Here is a 17,329-nt window from a genome sequence, read left to right as displayed (position 1 = left end):
TAAAGTTAAAAGAGACTGATTTGAGAAGTTTAATCTATGCAATAGTGTTCCCTTAACACAACGAAGTATACGCAGAACTACAGAGTAACGAGCAGTGCGAGGTGCATACATGAATTGACTAGCAGATGATGGACAGCGTAAGAAATATTTGAATGAGGTACTGTCGAGTAAATCAATATGCTAATAAGCTGACGATAAAGAGAAGGCTCTTCAAGAAGAGTTCCATCCATTGATGTAAGACAACGTCCAACAATGAGGGGTGTCAAATATATCTTGCAATTAGTGAAACCGGAACGCTACAACATATCAAAAGCATACTTAGCTTGAGACATGTAATATACATTTGAAACATAAAAAAACTCAAGACCCAAGAAATACCGAAGATGGAAAAGACTTTTCATATCAAAATGCTTCCAAAGGTAGTTTTGTAAATAAAATATGCTAGACTGATCATCCCCAATGAAGATCATATCATCAACATAGAGAAGTAAGACAATGATACCATAAATACTTCGTTGAACAAAAACGGCAGAGTCGTGCGAACTAGAAGTGATGCCAAACTGAAGAAGAGCTGAACTTAACTTGGAAAACCAAGCACTAGGAGTCTGTATTAAGCCATAAAGGGCACGTCGTATCTTGCAGACTTCAGAAGAAGGTAAAGAACCAACAGACAATGCCATATAAACATTCTCGAAGACATCATCATGGAGAAGGTCATTCTTGACGTCTAACTGCAAAAGAGACCACTAACGAACAACAATTACAAATAAACAAAAAAAGGAGGTAAGATGTGCCACCAGAGCAAAGGTTTCCTCGTAATGAATGTCATGTTCCTATTATTAGCCTTTCACAACTAAACGAGCCTTATAACACTCAACTGACACTGTCAAACATAGTTTTAATATTTAAAAACAATTTGCAGCCAATAGGTGTTTTCTTTGGAGGTAAATCAACAAAAACCTATGAATGAGTCTTCTCTAAAGTTTGCAATTGTTGAGATATCTTTTCTTGCCACAACGGATCATAATTTTATGCATGAAATGAACTACTCCCATGTAGAGTTAGCATAGCAGAAATAATAATAATCACGCAAATGAGTAGGTGGATGACTTACTTGATGTGGTCGATGAGATATGACATGAATGAAGGTAAACCAAAAAGAGATAATGCATGGAATGTAGACATGATAGAAAGTATTACACTCTCTCAAAATGTAAATGATGATAGATACGCAACTATTTAGAGATCAGATCCCAAAGTCTATAACCTTTGTGCACTATCCCATAACCGAGAAGACAATATAAACATGCACGTGGTTCCAATTTGAAACGTTCATGCAGAGGAATAAGGATAAAACCAACACCACTGAATGGACTGAGGATACCATATTTGAGGTAATTTTGATGTGTTTCAAAAAATATATCCATATAAAGTGAGAGTAATCATTTATGAATATGACATAAAAATGACTCTCACTTATATAGGGAACAAGAGAATGACTCAAAATATCAAAATGAACCAAAGAAAATGGTTTACTTACGATCTACACATTTGTGGAAAGGATAAGGCTGATTAATTTTCCAAACGATAGTGTAAGCAGTAAAATGACTCAAAACTAGTAGAACCCAATGATCTTTACTAAACAGAGACTAAATTTTAGATGAAGGTGCATGACCAATACAAACGGGCCACTACAGACTAGGGGAAGGAAGGATAGTAAGGGGAGTATGAGTAGCAACAGCATAAAAATTACAGGGAGCAATTTTCAAAGATTGTACCAGAAATCGATGACCCACATTTAGACTTGTCTTAAGAATTTGACTTGTACATTGATCCTAAACCTGCACACCTGTAAAGGAGAAAGTAACAGTAAGTCTCTAGTAAATTAATTGGTCTCTTGATACATGATTTATATAGTCAACTAGAGAATGCGTTAAGTATGAGAAAGATGTGTAAATTGTAAAGATACTTGTCCATAATGAGTAATATCCATGCAACTCCCATTAGTAGTCTGTATAGGTGATGAAGATGACACAAGGTACGCACCGGTCAAGACACCAAGTGTAGTTGTCATATGATTGCAACGACCAAAATCAAAGGACTACATAAAATTACCATGACATGAGGGAAACTGGAAGCAAGAACTTGATGCGTGCGAGTCATGATATTCTAGAGGGTTGCAGATGCAGGGTGATAAGAAGACCGAATATTTGACACATTCCGAAGTGGTCTAACATGATAATTCTGAATGGCATGACCTTGACGATGACAGTAACAATACTTCACCGATATAATACAACAACCGGTAGATTACAGAAAGAAGACAGAAAAATCCAAAAAATAAAACTATCACAAAAATAAAATTCAATGGCATCATGATGTAGAGGAGGATGAGATGAGGCGGCAAACAAAAGATGGCCGCGATTAATGTCGGGGTGGCTCTCACACACCGGTCGAAGTTTTGGTAGCGTGAGAGTTGACCGGCGCATGTGACCTATATGCGCCGCTAATCGGCGAGATTTTTCCGGAGAAGGGTCGGCGGACGACGAGGAACACAGTGGTGCCAGAGGTGACAGTCGGTGACGGCCAAGAGTCGACGAACATAATCTATTGGCTCTCATATCATTTAAAATTTTGAGGAAAAATAATTAATTGCATAATAATAAAACAAAGACCTATTTATAGGCATAGTCCAACATGGATAAAAATAAACAATAAAATAGAAAAATAAATGTTCCAATTATTAAATATAAATATTTTGTGAAATTTATTCCATGTATACAGTTTTGTTAGAAGCAATTTTGAAAACTGAAGAAGACAGGAATTTATCATCCTTTGTCCAATTTTTACAAACTTGTAAGTATGTTTTATTGTTTTGTATATTTGAGTGTATTTGTTTTGTATATTTGAGTGTATTTGTTTTGTGTTTGATGCATTTTGTTAATGTTAGATAAAAGGAAGTGTATCGGTAATATAAAATATAATATTTTATATTAAACTTTTGATTTTTTAGAAGATATAATATATTATATAATTTGTGTAAAAACATTTATACATGGTATTTTTTATAATATTAATTGGAAAGTTTGTCTAAACATTTTGGATTCAGTGAGAGAACTCATTATTTTTCTTTGCAATTTTTTAAAATATGGTCGATGATGTAATTGTTTTCGATGGTTGGTTCATTTTTTATATACGTCTTTCTTTTTTATCAATCTGAAAATATCATTTTATAAAATAATTAATTATTAGATGGTGATGATAAAGAATCATTGTTAAAAGATGACTTTTGTAATGATTATAACTACAAAAAAATAATATATTAATAACGGAATTCCGTTCCTAAAGTGTGTGTAGTTAATGCAATTTACTCTCTAATTCCGTCTCTAATATCTTTGGTAACGGAAAAGGGGGATTTAGAGACAAAAAAATTTTGTTACAAAATTGATATTTTTTTGTAGTAGCGAAGTTATTGCACTAAACCAATCATTCGTGGAGTATGTATATATATATTTTTTTTTTAAGTTTTTTTTTTGCTATTTTATAAATATTAATGAATTTTGAATTTTTAAATAATTATTAGATTATAAATTTTAATTAAAAATTAGATTCGATGATGATGTTTTCTCGAGGAAAATTTATTTAATATCCAAAAACTTAATCAGAAAAGAAAAGAAACATATTGGTCTCTTGATTTCAATCAATACATATAATAACGATCGCTATTTCTTTGCTTTCTCTTGACTTCGCAACCACTTCTAGCATTAAAGCATATGTTCATCGTTTATGAAACAATGACAATGTTTTTTGCTTTCATTTTGGTGATATATGTGTCTGGAAAGATTAGCTTTATGTTTGATTTCTTTGCGCCTACAACACTGATCCCAGTTTTGGACAATTTGTCCAGAGTGATCACAACTGAAGTTTGAGATCATAAAAAGAGAAGGGGGGAGAAGGATTTTATGTAAACCTTAATCTTGATTCAAGTGGCATATTCTCCTTGTTTTTTTTTTTTTTGGAAACCAATGCTATGTATGAGATTTACTAAAACTTCGTACTCTCACTTTGCTTCCTCATGTTTTACATCAGACGGAGTTGCTATATAGAAACAAGACAGGCTTAACAATTTCTACAAATTGTTTCGATATATTCATGAAATTTGTTAAAATAGCAAATTATAAATTTATTTATTCATTTATATTCATGATATTTTATTTATCTATTTGATAGATGAATTTTAGGGTGTGTTTACTTGTGATTTGATTTTATATTGATGTTTGAGATCAAGATAGTTTTTACGGTAAAATAATCTTAAAATTGAATTCAAAGCCACAAGTAAAATATGATTTTTACATAATTAATTTCTGTCTCTTTCCCGGTGATATGATTTATCTTTTATTTTTTTAATGTCGGCCACAATTTGAATTAAACTAAGTTATTTTTCGGACTCATGTTTATTATATCTAGAATCTAGAATTGAGTGAGTATTAGGATATTTCAAACTAAATGCATCTAATCTAGGAGAGTCAAATAATATTATTTGATCTTTAGGTGAATATTTTTCAATCTATTTTCAGATTCCTATTTATTTTTCGTTTGATACATTGTGTCGTCATTGTTATTCAATTAGTTTTTTTCTATGCTTAACGAAAAACTCAAATCAACGAGATTGTGAAAATAAAGTAAATATGTTATGGATTTTTAATGTCATTTTTATCAACTCCATATTCTAAAATATTCCATTTATGTAGTATTCTTGAGGCAAATTTGAAGGCAGAGAAAGACACAACAAATTCTCTTAATTTGTTGAAATTTCAATTTCTACATAATGGAAAGATTTTTTATTTTATTTATTTTTTAAATATTTATTTGTATTTACAATTTTTTTAAATAATATTACTTTTGATGGGTTTAACGTAGCTATTGTAATAGACTAGGTCTAATTATTTGAGAAGACATCAAATATATCTAAATTTGAATATTTGTAACCAGTTTAAGTTTTGTATCACGTTAATATAGTATTGTAAAAAAGAATGTATTACATTTTTATGTAGGATGTTATTTTAAGAGAAAATACAAATATTTGTCTTTTAGTAATATATTGTGAAAATTTGTCAAATTATTTAAGATACTTACTATTTGCCTCACTTATGGTGTGTTTCTTTTGGTTGAGTTTGAAAAAAATTAGTTTGAGTTTGATATTAGAATAATGTTTGATGAGAATTTTTTTTTTTTTTTTTTTTTTTTTTTGAGAAACGTAGAATCCAAATAGTAAATTTTTGGGGAAATTTAGGTAAAGAAACATACCCTTAGTTTTATATGGACAAAGATTAAATATTTTTTTTGTTAGGGAAGGGATTGTGTGCTGATTGTTTAAAATCAGCACCCATGCTGAGCGTGTAAAAATAAGTACACATAATTATCTTAATTATATAGCTTAATAAAATATATTAACATAATTTATATTTACATGATCAGCATGTGTGCTGATTTAAATCAGCACACAATCCACTCCCTTTTTGTTATCAATGTCACAGCTTTTTTATGACATCAAATAACTTATTAGATCTATTAGATATATGTTTGGTATAAATTAAAGTGAGAATATTCCTATGTCAAATAATCTATTTGTAGTTTGTGAAGAATTTGAGTTGACCTTCCATTTATATATTTTCTAAGTATAAAATTAATTTTTGTTTTTGTTCCAAATTCCAATACAAATATACTTTTATGTTATTTTTTTATTATTATTTATAAAGTTAGTGCGCATTTGTCTATATTGCATGTTGATGTTTTTTGTTCTTTTCTTTCTTTTTCAATCATCTGTTATAAAACTAAATATCAGAACCATTATTTATAAAAATAAAATAAAAATAGAATGCCAGGCTAATTAGTTTTACAAAAATTATTTGTTATAATTTATTTATTACTAAATAGAATGCCCAACACAACTATTGACTATTCCCATGAAAATGATTATTTTCTTTATCCCACTACTTTTTAAATTATGCAGTGATTATAATCAAAGTATGCATTAAGAACATTCCAATTGAGTTCAAATTAGATAACAGAAATGATACATTTGAACCAACAAACGACATCATGAGCTCAGAATCAACATTGGGAATGTACAACGGAGTTATTGTAGTTAGAGACGAGAGAAGGGATTCTCCTTGGAGGCACGAGGGGAATGGCATAGCCATCATACTAAGAGATTAGAGAAGGGAATTGGCGTCTCCTGCACTGAGGATTGATAGAGTTCTTCTGTACGAGATAACACCGAAGATGCTGGAGATTCCTGCTGGTGCATTGGAAGGGTTAGTGCAGCTGATATATGGTCGACGGGGATGAAGTGGCCCATCACTACCCAACACCACCCATGCTCGAGTGGGTTGAGCCTGTGAGAGATGTGCCATCGCTGGAGGCGGAACCTGTAGTAACTGAAGAAACACGAAATAAGATATCTGCAATGATCAAGCATATATTTGGAAGCGGTGATGTTTTAATGTTTGCCTTTTTTTCTTTTTTGTTTGCTTATCAATAAAATCTTCAAACGGAGAAAAAATTTACAGTTGATTTCTCCAACATGGTTGTAGATTCTGAAATGGAGAGCCATCGTGTTCTTGAAACAAAAAGATGCAATGACCAACCTGAGACAGGAGATGATCTTCCCACTACAATTGGATTTGACGATAAGGTTCCAATAATTCTATTGGTTCCCATTTGTTATTTAATGCTTCCCGTTAACAATATCTTCACCAAATATGCATTTCTAATCTTATATTCGATATTGAAATTGAACTTCCATGAGCTGCAGGTTAATGAAGAGCTGCAAGCAGCTCAAAATGAAGGATGCACCGGTGAAAACCATGACCTGTCCTATATGGGTAGCCGAAGATTGATTTGAACGTCTTGTGCTCATGTGGAGCTTGACGCATACCAGGTTTTGAGCTCGTGCGTAATTATATTGTTGTTGAAGCTATACCTGCTTCCATTTTGAGAAATATAATCATCATCATATCGGCAATTGCTTTCGCTTTTGTAGGTGGACAACGCTTGTTTCGAAAGCTTTGAAGAGGTAAATGATAAAAAAGGTAATGGCTGACTAGATAAAATTTTAACATTTGAAAATTATCACTGATTGACAGTCTCATATTTGCGTCTCTGATTTCAGGGAAAGTAACTGAAAATGAGAGGAAAATGTTGCAGAAGAAAAGCAGCACGGCAAGATGTAGTCTTTGGAAGAAGAATTCATGAAATTTTAGAGTATTTGAGGAATCAAGCTCATACTTATGCTAGAATTTTTGGCAATGAGTGCACACTTTCGGAACTGGACTGCCACTCCAACCAGGATAATTCTGACAGCCCCTCCCGATACGGAGGCTCTCCTTGAAGAATGCCATGAAACTGACAATTTGGAAGGAGATTCGGGGGATAGTGTCAGCAGCAGCAGTAGCAGAGGACGAGGCCAAAACAATTTGACATCTCCAAGTTTCTAGAAGAATCCATTCTCGGACCACCATCTGGGACAATGCATACCAGCGAAGCTGAAGACTACCCTGCACTTCCGAAGAAGTTCAGTTTTGAAGACAATGTCGTGCCACTGACAGAAGAGGAGCAGAGAGAAGCTGAGTTGATGAAGGAGGTGGTCGATTTGATTGATGAGTTGAACTTTAACCTCGCTATGGTAGAAATGGGGACGATTACTGGCCGTGAGGTAAGTCATTTAGTTTCAATAGAGAATAACTGATTCGACACGGATTCAGAACTTATTCAGCACTATTTTAATTCAGAAATCAATATTATAACTAGCGTTGCATTTATGGCCTGCAGGCTGTTCAAGTGAATGAGGAGGAGGAAGACACTCAGGAGCGCAGATGTGCTCGAGGGCTGCAGAAGCACAGAACAGATGCCTCGACTGCTTGCATATCAATTCCATCGGTGGGCACTTGCGACTTGCATTTTTTGGATGAGGTCAGGATGAATAGATGCCAAAGAAAATGCATTTTCGTTCGTAATTGTTCTCTTTAACCGTTCCCCTTCCAATATGTCGATCAGCTCCTTTTGCAGTCCAGTCGGTTTCAGGAGTCTCTTAGTGTGAGGAGATTCTTTTGCAGGATAGTTCCCTTGTGCACGTGCACAAACGGCGACATGGAGACTTTAAGCCTCTCCACTGCACAATTGACTGCTTCAGGAAGCAAAGCAGGGCGATAGCTATGGGCTTTCTTATCTGAATGCAGAATTTCAGCAAATGTCCGATCCTGCATAATCTCTTTTGCTGCTGTCGGACTTACGATCTTCAGAGTGTCGAACAACTCTTTGAAGCTGTTTTGGAACGGCGTCCCGGAGAAAAGTGTGTCATATTGTCTGGGACGCCGTTCCAAAACAACTTCAAAGAGCTGTTCAACACCCTGAAGATGGTAAGCCCATAGCTCTCGGCCTGCTTTACTTCCCGGAGCAATCAATCGTGTAGTGGAGAGCATTAAAGTCTCCATCTCACCGTTTGGGAACTGTCCTACAAAAGAGACTGTGTCATCCTCCTGAAACCGACTGGATTGCAAAAGAAGCTGATCGACAGGTTGGAAGGGGTACTGTTAAGTTAAAGAAACCATTTAAGAGTGAATTTGGATTCTCCTTGGTATCTGTTCATCCTTACCTCACCCAAAAATGCAAGTCGCAAGTGCAACCAATCGAATTGATATGCAAGCAGTCGAGGCATCAAAGCTCATTCCTGACGAAGGGTCAAAATAAAATTCATCCTCAACTTTGTCCACCTCATACTAGTATGATGCTGAATGAAAAAGTGCTCATTTTCAGCAATTACACGTTGAATCCACACCCCACCCCACCCGCACTCTCCTTCTTTATTCCCCAACCGATTGTCTTTCTCATTCTCATTACAATGCATTTCATTACATTATTATTACTCCCTTACACAACCCAAATCCAATAAATTAATTCATTCGCCCTACCCGTTTTCCATTCTCCTTCTTCTTTATGTGAAGAATCTCAAACTTCCTCCTTTTCTGCACTCTGTTTCTCCAATTTCTCCTCAATTCAGGTTTCCTTTAATTTCCTAGATAGCTCTGTGTCCTAACTTCAATTTTCCATTATTAATGTGTACGCAGGTTGTTTGATTTGATTTTTTTTTGTTTCTTGCGGTCATACAGGAAGAGAGAGAGAGAGAAAGAAAGAGGAGCTTCCGAGGTGAAGAGATATGGCGGCGGCGAAGCTGGAGAAGTGCTACTTCGATGTGGTCGGACTTTGCTGCTCGTCGGAGATTCCGGTGATCGAGAAAATTCTTGACCAGTCTTTATTATATTCCGCCCTTGGATCGGATGAAAGAGGGTCTGAACGCGAACTATCAGAATTTGTCTTCGGCTTTTCTTCGAACGAGAAGGATTATATCAAAGCAGCAGATGCCGGAGATTGAGGACAGGATTCTGGAAGATATGATCCAGCACACCAAGACAAAGATATACTTTAAAAGGTCATCCACCAGCCGAAGAACGCTGACTTGATCCAGTCCTTGGGCATCAGAGGTTAAGAATATTCCCGGGAGTACATATAAAGTTACGTGTTGAGTTAAAGTTTTTTCGAGGAAATAAATTGATGAGTTGGTTGATCATTTTTGTTTGGGAATTGTTTCGTTGATTTGTTGCCAGAAACAAAATGCGATTGATTGTGCAGTTTTGGAAGAAGTCGGGAATTATATTGTTTCTCTCTTATAAATTACCTTGTTTTATGGCATAAACAATGGGTAAACTGTTGTTTAGCCTATAACCTAGCACTGGATCCTCCCCTAAGTAGAGCCCGTCCCAAACTAGTTTTATAGTTTTATAAGTGAAAATTTTTCATTCTTTTAGTCTTCCGGCTCAACAGACGCCCGCGTGGCCTGCCGGAAGCCACGTGTTCGCCGGGTGTCCCGCCAAATCAGCGACACCAGGCGGACACGTGAATTTTATTTTATTTTTAGTTCTTTTTTAATTTTTTTTCAATTGGACCAAATAAAAAAAATTAAAAAAGGCAAATAAAATGAAAAATCAATTTAAAATCAATTTTAAAAAATTAAAAAAATATATAATAAAATCCACGTGTCCGCCAAGTGTCGCTGACCTGGCGAACATGTCGCCTCCGGCGAGCCATGCGGGCGTCTCCGGCGCCGGAGGACTAAAACAGCGAAAAAATTTTCACTTATGGGACTAGTTTGCGACAGGCTCCACTTACGGGACTAAAATGATAAGGGGTCCAGTTACATGACTAAAAAACAGTTTAGTTTATCCAAGTATAATATATTGTCATTATTAGTATAGGTTTCTGATGATTTTGAAATGCAGTAATATGTAGAATAGGTTGTGATTTGTATAGATTTATGATGAATTTTGTAACTTTTTAATTTATTTTATTTTGACCGATTGTTAATTTGAAATTGCTCTAAATTTGCACTAAATGTGTTCGATTTGATAGATTAAGTTATAAGATTTTAAGAATGTTCTCTTGATATTTTGATAGTGATTGTTTGTTAGTGTACTTTGTTATCATTCTATTAGATAAGTTTATTATATATGACAAAATTTTGAAATAACTTTTATCTTTTAGTTGTCTATTGTTAAATTTTTTTGTACAAACAATACTTTTGTTATTTAGAGATTTAGAAAAGGCAAGGTATTGCTAATGGAAAAAGAGATGATGCATGGACATGATGAATTGAGTAAAAGAGATTTTTAATGAAAAGAGAATCAGTAGAAAAATATATATATTTCCTACATATTTAATTGGTGATTTGTGTTTTTTTCTTAATTTTTTTTTGAAAAATTAAAATAATTTTAAAAGTTTCGTAAATGTTTAATTGTAAAAGATAAAAACAGTAAACAGAGATTTATAATTTAATTAGTCTATATAATAATGAGACAATATGGTTAAAAAGATTTAGAAATAAATTAATCTTCATAATACTTGATGTATGCAATGAAAATATTAAAATATTTGACAAAAATATTTATCAATTCAGTTCCCTTAATTAGCCTAAATTTAATTTTCATACCACTAAATTAGTCTAACAGAAAGAATGTCAAATAACTAATCCAATCAAAGCATTTCATCCTTCTAATATTGTTTGACTTATCCAACAAAAAGAATTAAATTATACCTCGATTTCTCCATTAAACATCAGAAGTTGAAACTAACTTATCCATTAAATTTTTCACATGCACCCCAAAATTCTTGCAAGATGTAAAATGTTCAACAATGAACTGTTATTTATTACATATAATTACTTAACTTTACAATTTACCAAACAACGTAAAGGGTACATTTATTCTGCTTTTTCCTTTTGTGGATTGGACATGTTTGTTCTACTTTTGACTTATTAGTATGCTCCTAAGTATATATAGTTTTAAGAAAAAATATATAGTTATTAAATACTTAATTTAGTCTCTTTTTTGGAATTTTCACTTGTATTATGGTTATTTTTATTATTTTTGTTTAAACAATAGTTTAATTTGATGTGATTTTGTGAGAAATAATTATATTCTTATTTTTATAATAAAAAAAGTAACCGAAACACAAATGAAAAGTCCAGAAAAAGAAAAATTTAAGATTGTGTTCTTTTGTGAGTTTTGTTGCAGATTTTTACTATACAGATTTTTTTTTCCTCAAAAAAATATCATATTAAACAATTATTTTTTATTATACTATACTATAAATTTATTTTACATTTTAAATATCACATCAAACAACTATTCAAATTCAACGTTTTACTGTTAAAAAATCTTAACCCAAAAACTAAAACCCATAGACAAACACACCTAAAGTATTTAATAACTATATATATTTTTTCTTAAAACTATATATAGTTACGGGTAGACTATAATTCAAAAATAGAACAAACACACCGTTGACATTGTCTGGTAAATCGTAAATTCAATCATTATATGTAATAAATAAAAGTCATTGTTGTCCATTCTTTCACTGGCATCTCGCAGGTTAGTGACGCCTAATAGAAATTCCGGTATGATTTAATTCTTTTTGTTGGATAAGTTAAAGAATATTCAGAATGACGAACTGTTTTGATTGGATTGGTTGTTTGCAACTCTGATCAGTTAGATTCATTTAGTGGTGAGAAAATGAAGGAATGGTTAGAGCATGAAACAACTACTTTGATTGGATTGGTTTGGAAAATTAAAATTAAAAATGATGCACTTTTATTTTTGGAATTTTGGTATAGTGTTTTTTTTTTTTTTTTAATGAATTTTTGTATGCAATATCATATTGTTACGAGGTCAAGCAGCAAGATTGTTATACAAACTATGAGTAAGTGCACAGTTTGTACTTGGCAGTAAGATTGACAATATTTTTTGAAGCATTCAGTGTCTCCTTGTTATGTAGACTAATTGTTATATTTTCCTCGTCTGTTTAGATAAGATAATTCTAATATCTGAAATCGATTATTTCTTCATTTCTGTTTTTATGATATCTATATTAATCAATGATTTTTAAAGGTGTGTCTTTAATTGAGAATTCAATGGAATTTTTATAGATTTGTTTGAATTTTTTATGAATTTATATGAATTTTGCAGAATTGAAGAATAATTCTTTTATTGATATATATAATTGTATAAATTTATATCAAACACAAGTTTTATAAATATAATATATTTATAATTAAAGTTATTATATATTATTATATTTTTATAAAATAAATAAATAAATGATATATACTTATTAATAATGTAGAAACCTTATAACATATATAACACTACTATATTGTATATTAATATTTTTAATTTTATAATTTAGTATTATTTATCATTCAATATATCAAATTATTTTTATATTTTTTATTAGTTATTATTATTATATATACTATAATATTTTCACATAAAAAATATATATGTATATAAATAAAATAAAAAACATAATTTAAAATTTTTGAAAAAAATATTATAATAATAAGTAAATAAGTATAAGTTAACGGTTCTACAAAAAATATACATATAAATATTTATTCCACTGTGACCGATATGACAATATAGTGTATTTGATATATGAAATCGGACAACGACATCGAAATGAGAATATACTATATTCCATAATTATGATAATAATATCTTTTTAATATTATATTTATAATAAAAATATATATATTTTCAAGAAAAATGATAATAATTTGCTAATATATTTTACTTTCAATTATTACTTTTATTAAAAAAATATAATAATATTAATAAAATATTATCGTATTATTTATCACGTATACAACAACAATAATAAATAATAATAATAATAATCAAAAACAAAAAATACAAATCACCAACTGATTACATTAGAGATATTTCTTTACGGATTTCCATTACACTAAAACTCTATTTGACAGGATTAATCATCTCTTTAATTATGGATCATCTCTTTTTCCATTCCCAATACATTGCTTTTCCAGATCACTAAATCACAAAACTATTGTACAAAAAATCTAAGAACATACAACTAAAAGATAAAAATCATTTTTAAAATTAAGGGTTGTGGTTAATATACAGCAGGCTATATATCCAGTTTGGACATGGTGTGTTTCTGAATTAATTAATAAGCTATACATATTTGACACCAGATTTGGAAGTATTCTGACAAGAATATGAGCCTGGTTTATTCTGCAGTGAGTAACAGCTAAGGTTCTCAATCCACTTGCAATTGTTTGAGTATTAATGTAGCTTAATTAAAATTGGATATGCTTTTCAGCTTTGATGTTGGAATTTAATGTATATTAATCATCAACTTGATGCAATAATGGAAAATATATTTGTCAATTGTACATGGGAAATGAACAAATTATGCCTAAAAGTTGTTGAATTAAAAGTCGTCAGTTTAATCTCTTCATCCAAACAAAAGTAAGCCATCAGCTGCCTCTCCAATTTCTCTCTTCTTCAGATCCCTTGTGAGAACTCAGATATGGCTGTAGCTGCTTACGCGTCGTTGGTTTCTCTTGCTCATGTCCTCGACAACGTTCATTGCCGTGCTCAGCTTGGACGCCTTCATGTGGACATGAAACAGATTGAATATCTTGAAGAAGGTGTCAATTTCTTTTTGAAATTCCTTGAAGTTAACTCTGGAAGAGGAGAAGTAAACGGAGATCTATGGAAGCAATTAGGTGAGGTTGTCTTTGCTGCAGAGCAGATAATTGATTTCCACGTAGTCTATGAAATCCGTCTCCGATATCAGGGAGAAACGGGTGTTTCCGGCCTTTCAGCTTTCAAAGAAGATATCGAGCAAGTGATCGATAGTATTGAATACATCAAGAATGAGATTTTAGCTGAGGAAGAGGTACCGAAGGATGTTCAACCTGGAAAACAACCTAAACTTTCTGAGCATGGGGAAACTTCGTCGGTTACTCCTTCAGATGGGAAGAACACAATAGTGGGATTTGATGAACATGAGGTCGCGATTATGGATGTGCTGACGAGAGATGAACCGAATCTCCAAATCATCCCTATTGTGGGGATGGGGGGAAATGGCAAGACAACTCTAGCAAAAGCTGTTTTCGATAATCAATATATTGCCGATCATTTTGATAGATGCATTTGGCTTACAGTATCACAAGAGTATAAGGTCCAGGACATCCTAGTAGGCCTTCTAAATGACGGTAAAGTTAAAGCGAATGATGGAAATATTGATAGATTGGGGGAATCTTTGCACAAAGAATTATTCAAGAGACGGTATTTGATTGTTATGGATGATGTCTGGAGTGTGCAAGCATGGGATGATTTAAGGAAGTATTTCCCGGATAATTGTAATCGAAGTCGGATTCTGATAACTACAAGGCTCTATGATGTGGCTGCTTATCTCGGGTCTTCCACCTATCCCATGACATTTTTAGATTCCGAAAAAAGTTGGAATTTATTTTGTCAGACAACTTTTGGAGAAAAAGATTGCCCGTATCCCGAGTTACAGGAGTTCGGGAGAGGGATTGTCGAAAATTGTAAAGGACTTCCTTTGGAAATTGTTGTGATTGGCGGTCTACTTTCAAAATCCGACATGTCTAGAGAATATTGGGAATCTGTTGCGAAAAATGTAAGCTCATTTGGTAATTCAGGGTACGACGAACATTGCTTGAAGATATTATCTCTAAGCTATAACCATTTGCCCATTCCTCTCAAATCATGTTTCCTCTTTCTCGGCTCTTATCCTGAAGATAGTAAGATTGTTGTCGCCGACCTAACTCGCAGATGGATTGCTAACGGATTAATAAGAGCTGTGGATGAGAGAAGTTCGGAGGACATTGCTATGGAATTTATCAAAGATCTCTTTGCCAGGAATCTTATTTTTGTCCGCAAACAGACGATCATTGGTAAAATAAAAGTTTGCGGTATTCATGATCTGTTACGCCACTTATGCCTAAAAGAGGTTGAAAAGGAACAGTTTATACGATCCCCGAAGGTGCAAGACACTAAAAACGACGGAGCTGCAGTGTGCTTTCTTTGTGGCGACGCATCCCCGGACGATGTGATAGATGTCTCGAAACTTATATTCCCGTCGCCATCAGGAGTAAGTCCTCCATCCATTTGTGGTTCATGCAGAATGATGTATTCGCATATTACGAGGGAAAGGTTGGCGGGGATCATGAGCGGTAGCCACGATGAATTCGACTTTTTGCATCCTACTCAAGCGCGGTATGTTTCTGTTACAACCCGTGAAGATGTGGTATACGTATGGCCATCGTTACAATTACTCTGGAATCTCCAGACTTTAAAAATTACTGTTTATGAGCCATCATATCAATTAGTATTTCCCGATGAAATCTGGGAAATGCCGCAACTTAGGCATTTAGTAGTCACTCCTCGTATGGCTATTTTTCCAGATCCTGCCACAGCTACACATGCTGAGGGTAGAGAGTCCATTGTTCTCGAAAAGTTGCAGACCCTTTCTGGAATTCGAAACTTCAACTGGACAAAGGATGCATTGGATAGAATTCCGAATCTAAATACACTGGAAGTCTCTTATAAGTCCAAGGGTGAAGGTAGTACTGAATCATCGAACCATTCCCTTTGTAATCTTATCCAACTACAGAAACTTCAGTCACTGAAAATAGCATTTGCTCCGAAGAACATTGCATTTCCGAGTTCTCTTAAAGAGCTGTGTCTGGAGCGAAGCACCTACAAAATTCCCTGGAGTGGATTGTCGATCATTGGCTCATTACCCAATCTTGAGAAACTTAAACTGAGGGAAGCCACTGAGGGGTCAGAATGGTATCCAGTTGAGGGGGAATTTCTTCGACTGAAAAAGTTGACAATTTGGTATTCTGATTTAGTGCAATGGAGAGCTGATAGGGAACATTTCCCTACTCTTGAAGCGCTTCGGCTACAGTTTATAGATTCGTTGGAAGAAATTCCTTCGGGCATTGGAGATATTCCAACGTTACATAGAATTGAGTTGGAAGACTGCGGTCCATCTGCTTTCGATTCGGCTTGCCAAATATGGGAGGAGCAACAGAGCATGGAAAATGATACCCTCGAGATTCTTGTCAAGTACCGTTGGGAATGGCACCCTATCAGTAAATTCATTCGACAACATGAGTCTGAACATGAAGACGAAGAGGAGTTCCAGCATGAAGACAAAAACGGAGATGATTAACAGGTAATTTTGAGGATCCATTGTTTATTTCATATATGAAATTGTAATACTTGTGATCATTTTATTTGTTTTCTGTCTTCAACTTGCTGGCTTTCTCAGGTATACAAGAAGATATGTTGTTTTTGTTAATGTATCTACTGATAATGTTGTTGTAATAGTTAAGAAATATTGCTATGCGAAGATTGCAGTGTTTATTGATTAAGAAGTAGTTTTAGAATGCAGGAAACGTTTGATGGTCGTTACAGGATCAGCTTATTTGCTATATTTTTCTTATTCAATTCATCCTATTGGAAAATTGTTGTTTTGGATTCAATGTTTCGATGAAATGTCCAGCTGAATTTGAGATGGGATTTCCTATTTGTTTGCAGGAAAAGTCTGATGGTCATTACAGGATCGGCTTATTTGCTATATTTTTCTTATTCAATTCATCCTATTGGAAAATTGTTGTTTTGGATTCAATGTTTCGATGAAATGTCCAGCTGAATTTGAGATGGGATTTCCTATTTGTTTCAGTTTGTTTCTTCGGAATTTAGGTATGGAGAAGAGTATCTGAATGATATTAATAGATAAGGGATCAAAATTCTTATTTCAAGAATATATAGATTAAAACTAATCGAGACACGGACAAAATAGACCAAAAATGTTTCTCTTAAACTTGTATATGTGCATAGGTTTTTTACGGTAAAATATTTCCTATTTAATGTAA

At 33.3% G+C, this 17,329-nt stretch overlaps 1 protein-coding gene across 9 annotated transcripts in view; it reads left to right on the top strand.

Moving 5' to 3' along the window:
- LOC127241033 (putative late blight resistance protein homolog R1A-10) overlaps window positions 1–16,857 on the top strand; it is a 53,480-nt gene extending 36,623 nt beyond the window's left edge. For 5 of the 9 annotated variants that reach the window (XM_051259913.1, XM_051259912.1, XM_051259911.1 and 2 more), the window contains one exon: window positions 13,924–16,857. In XM_051259913.1, the coding sequence (XP_051115870.1) occupies window positions 13,945–16,623 (2,679 nt within the window). In that variant the 5' untranslated portion in view covers window positions 13,924–13,944 and the 3' untranslated portion in view covers window positions 16,624–16,857. Of the gene's footprint in view, window positions 1–6,013; window positions 6,495–6,596; window positions 6,698–6,817; window positions 6,955–7,045; window positions 7,095–7,174; window positions 7,718–7,833; window positions 9,062–9,170; window positions 9,736–13,923 lie in introns of those variants that run through there. The other 4 variants (XR_007836429.1, XR_007836431.1, XR_007836430.1 and 1 more) reach the window with 3 other exon arrangements.
- The last annotated feature ends 472 nt before the right edge of the window (window positions 16,858–17,329 follow it).

Source organism: Andrographis paniculata, unplaced genomic scaffold (genome assembly GCF_009805555.1).
Source record: "Andrographis paniculata isolate CXL003 unplaced genomic scaffold, ASM980555v1 Contig80END, whole genome shotgun sequence".
Classification (NCBI taxonomy): domain Eukaryota; kingdom Viridiplantae; phylum Streptophyta; class Magnoliopsida; order Lamiales; family Acanthaceae; genus Andrographis; species Andrographis paniculata.
Note: the sequence above shows the minus strand (reverse complement) of the source record. Positions and strands in the feature narration are given on the sequence as shown.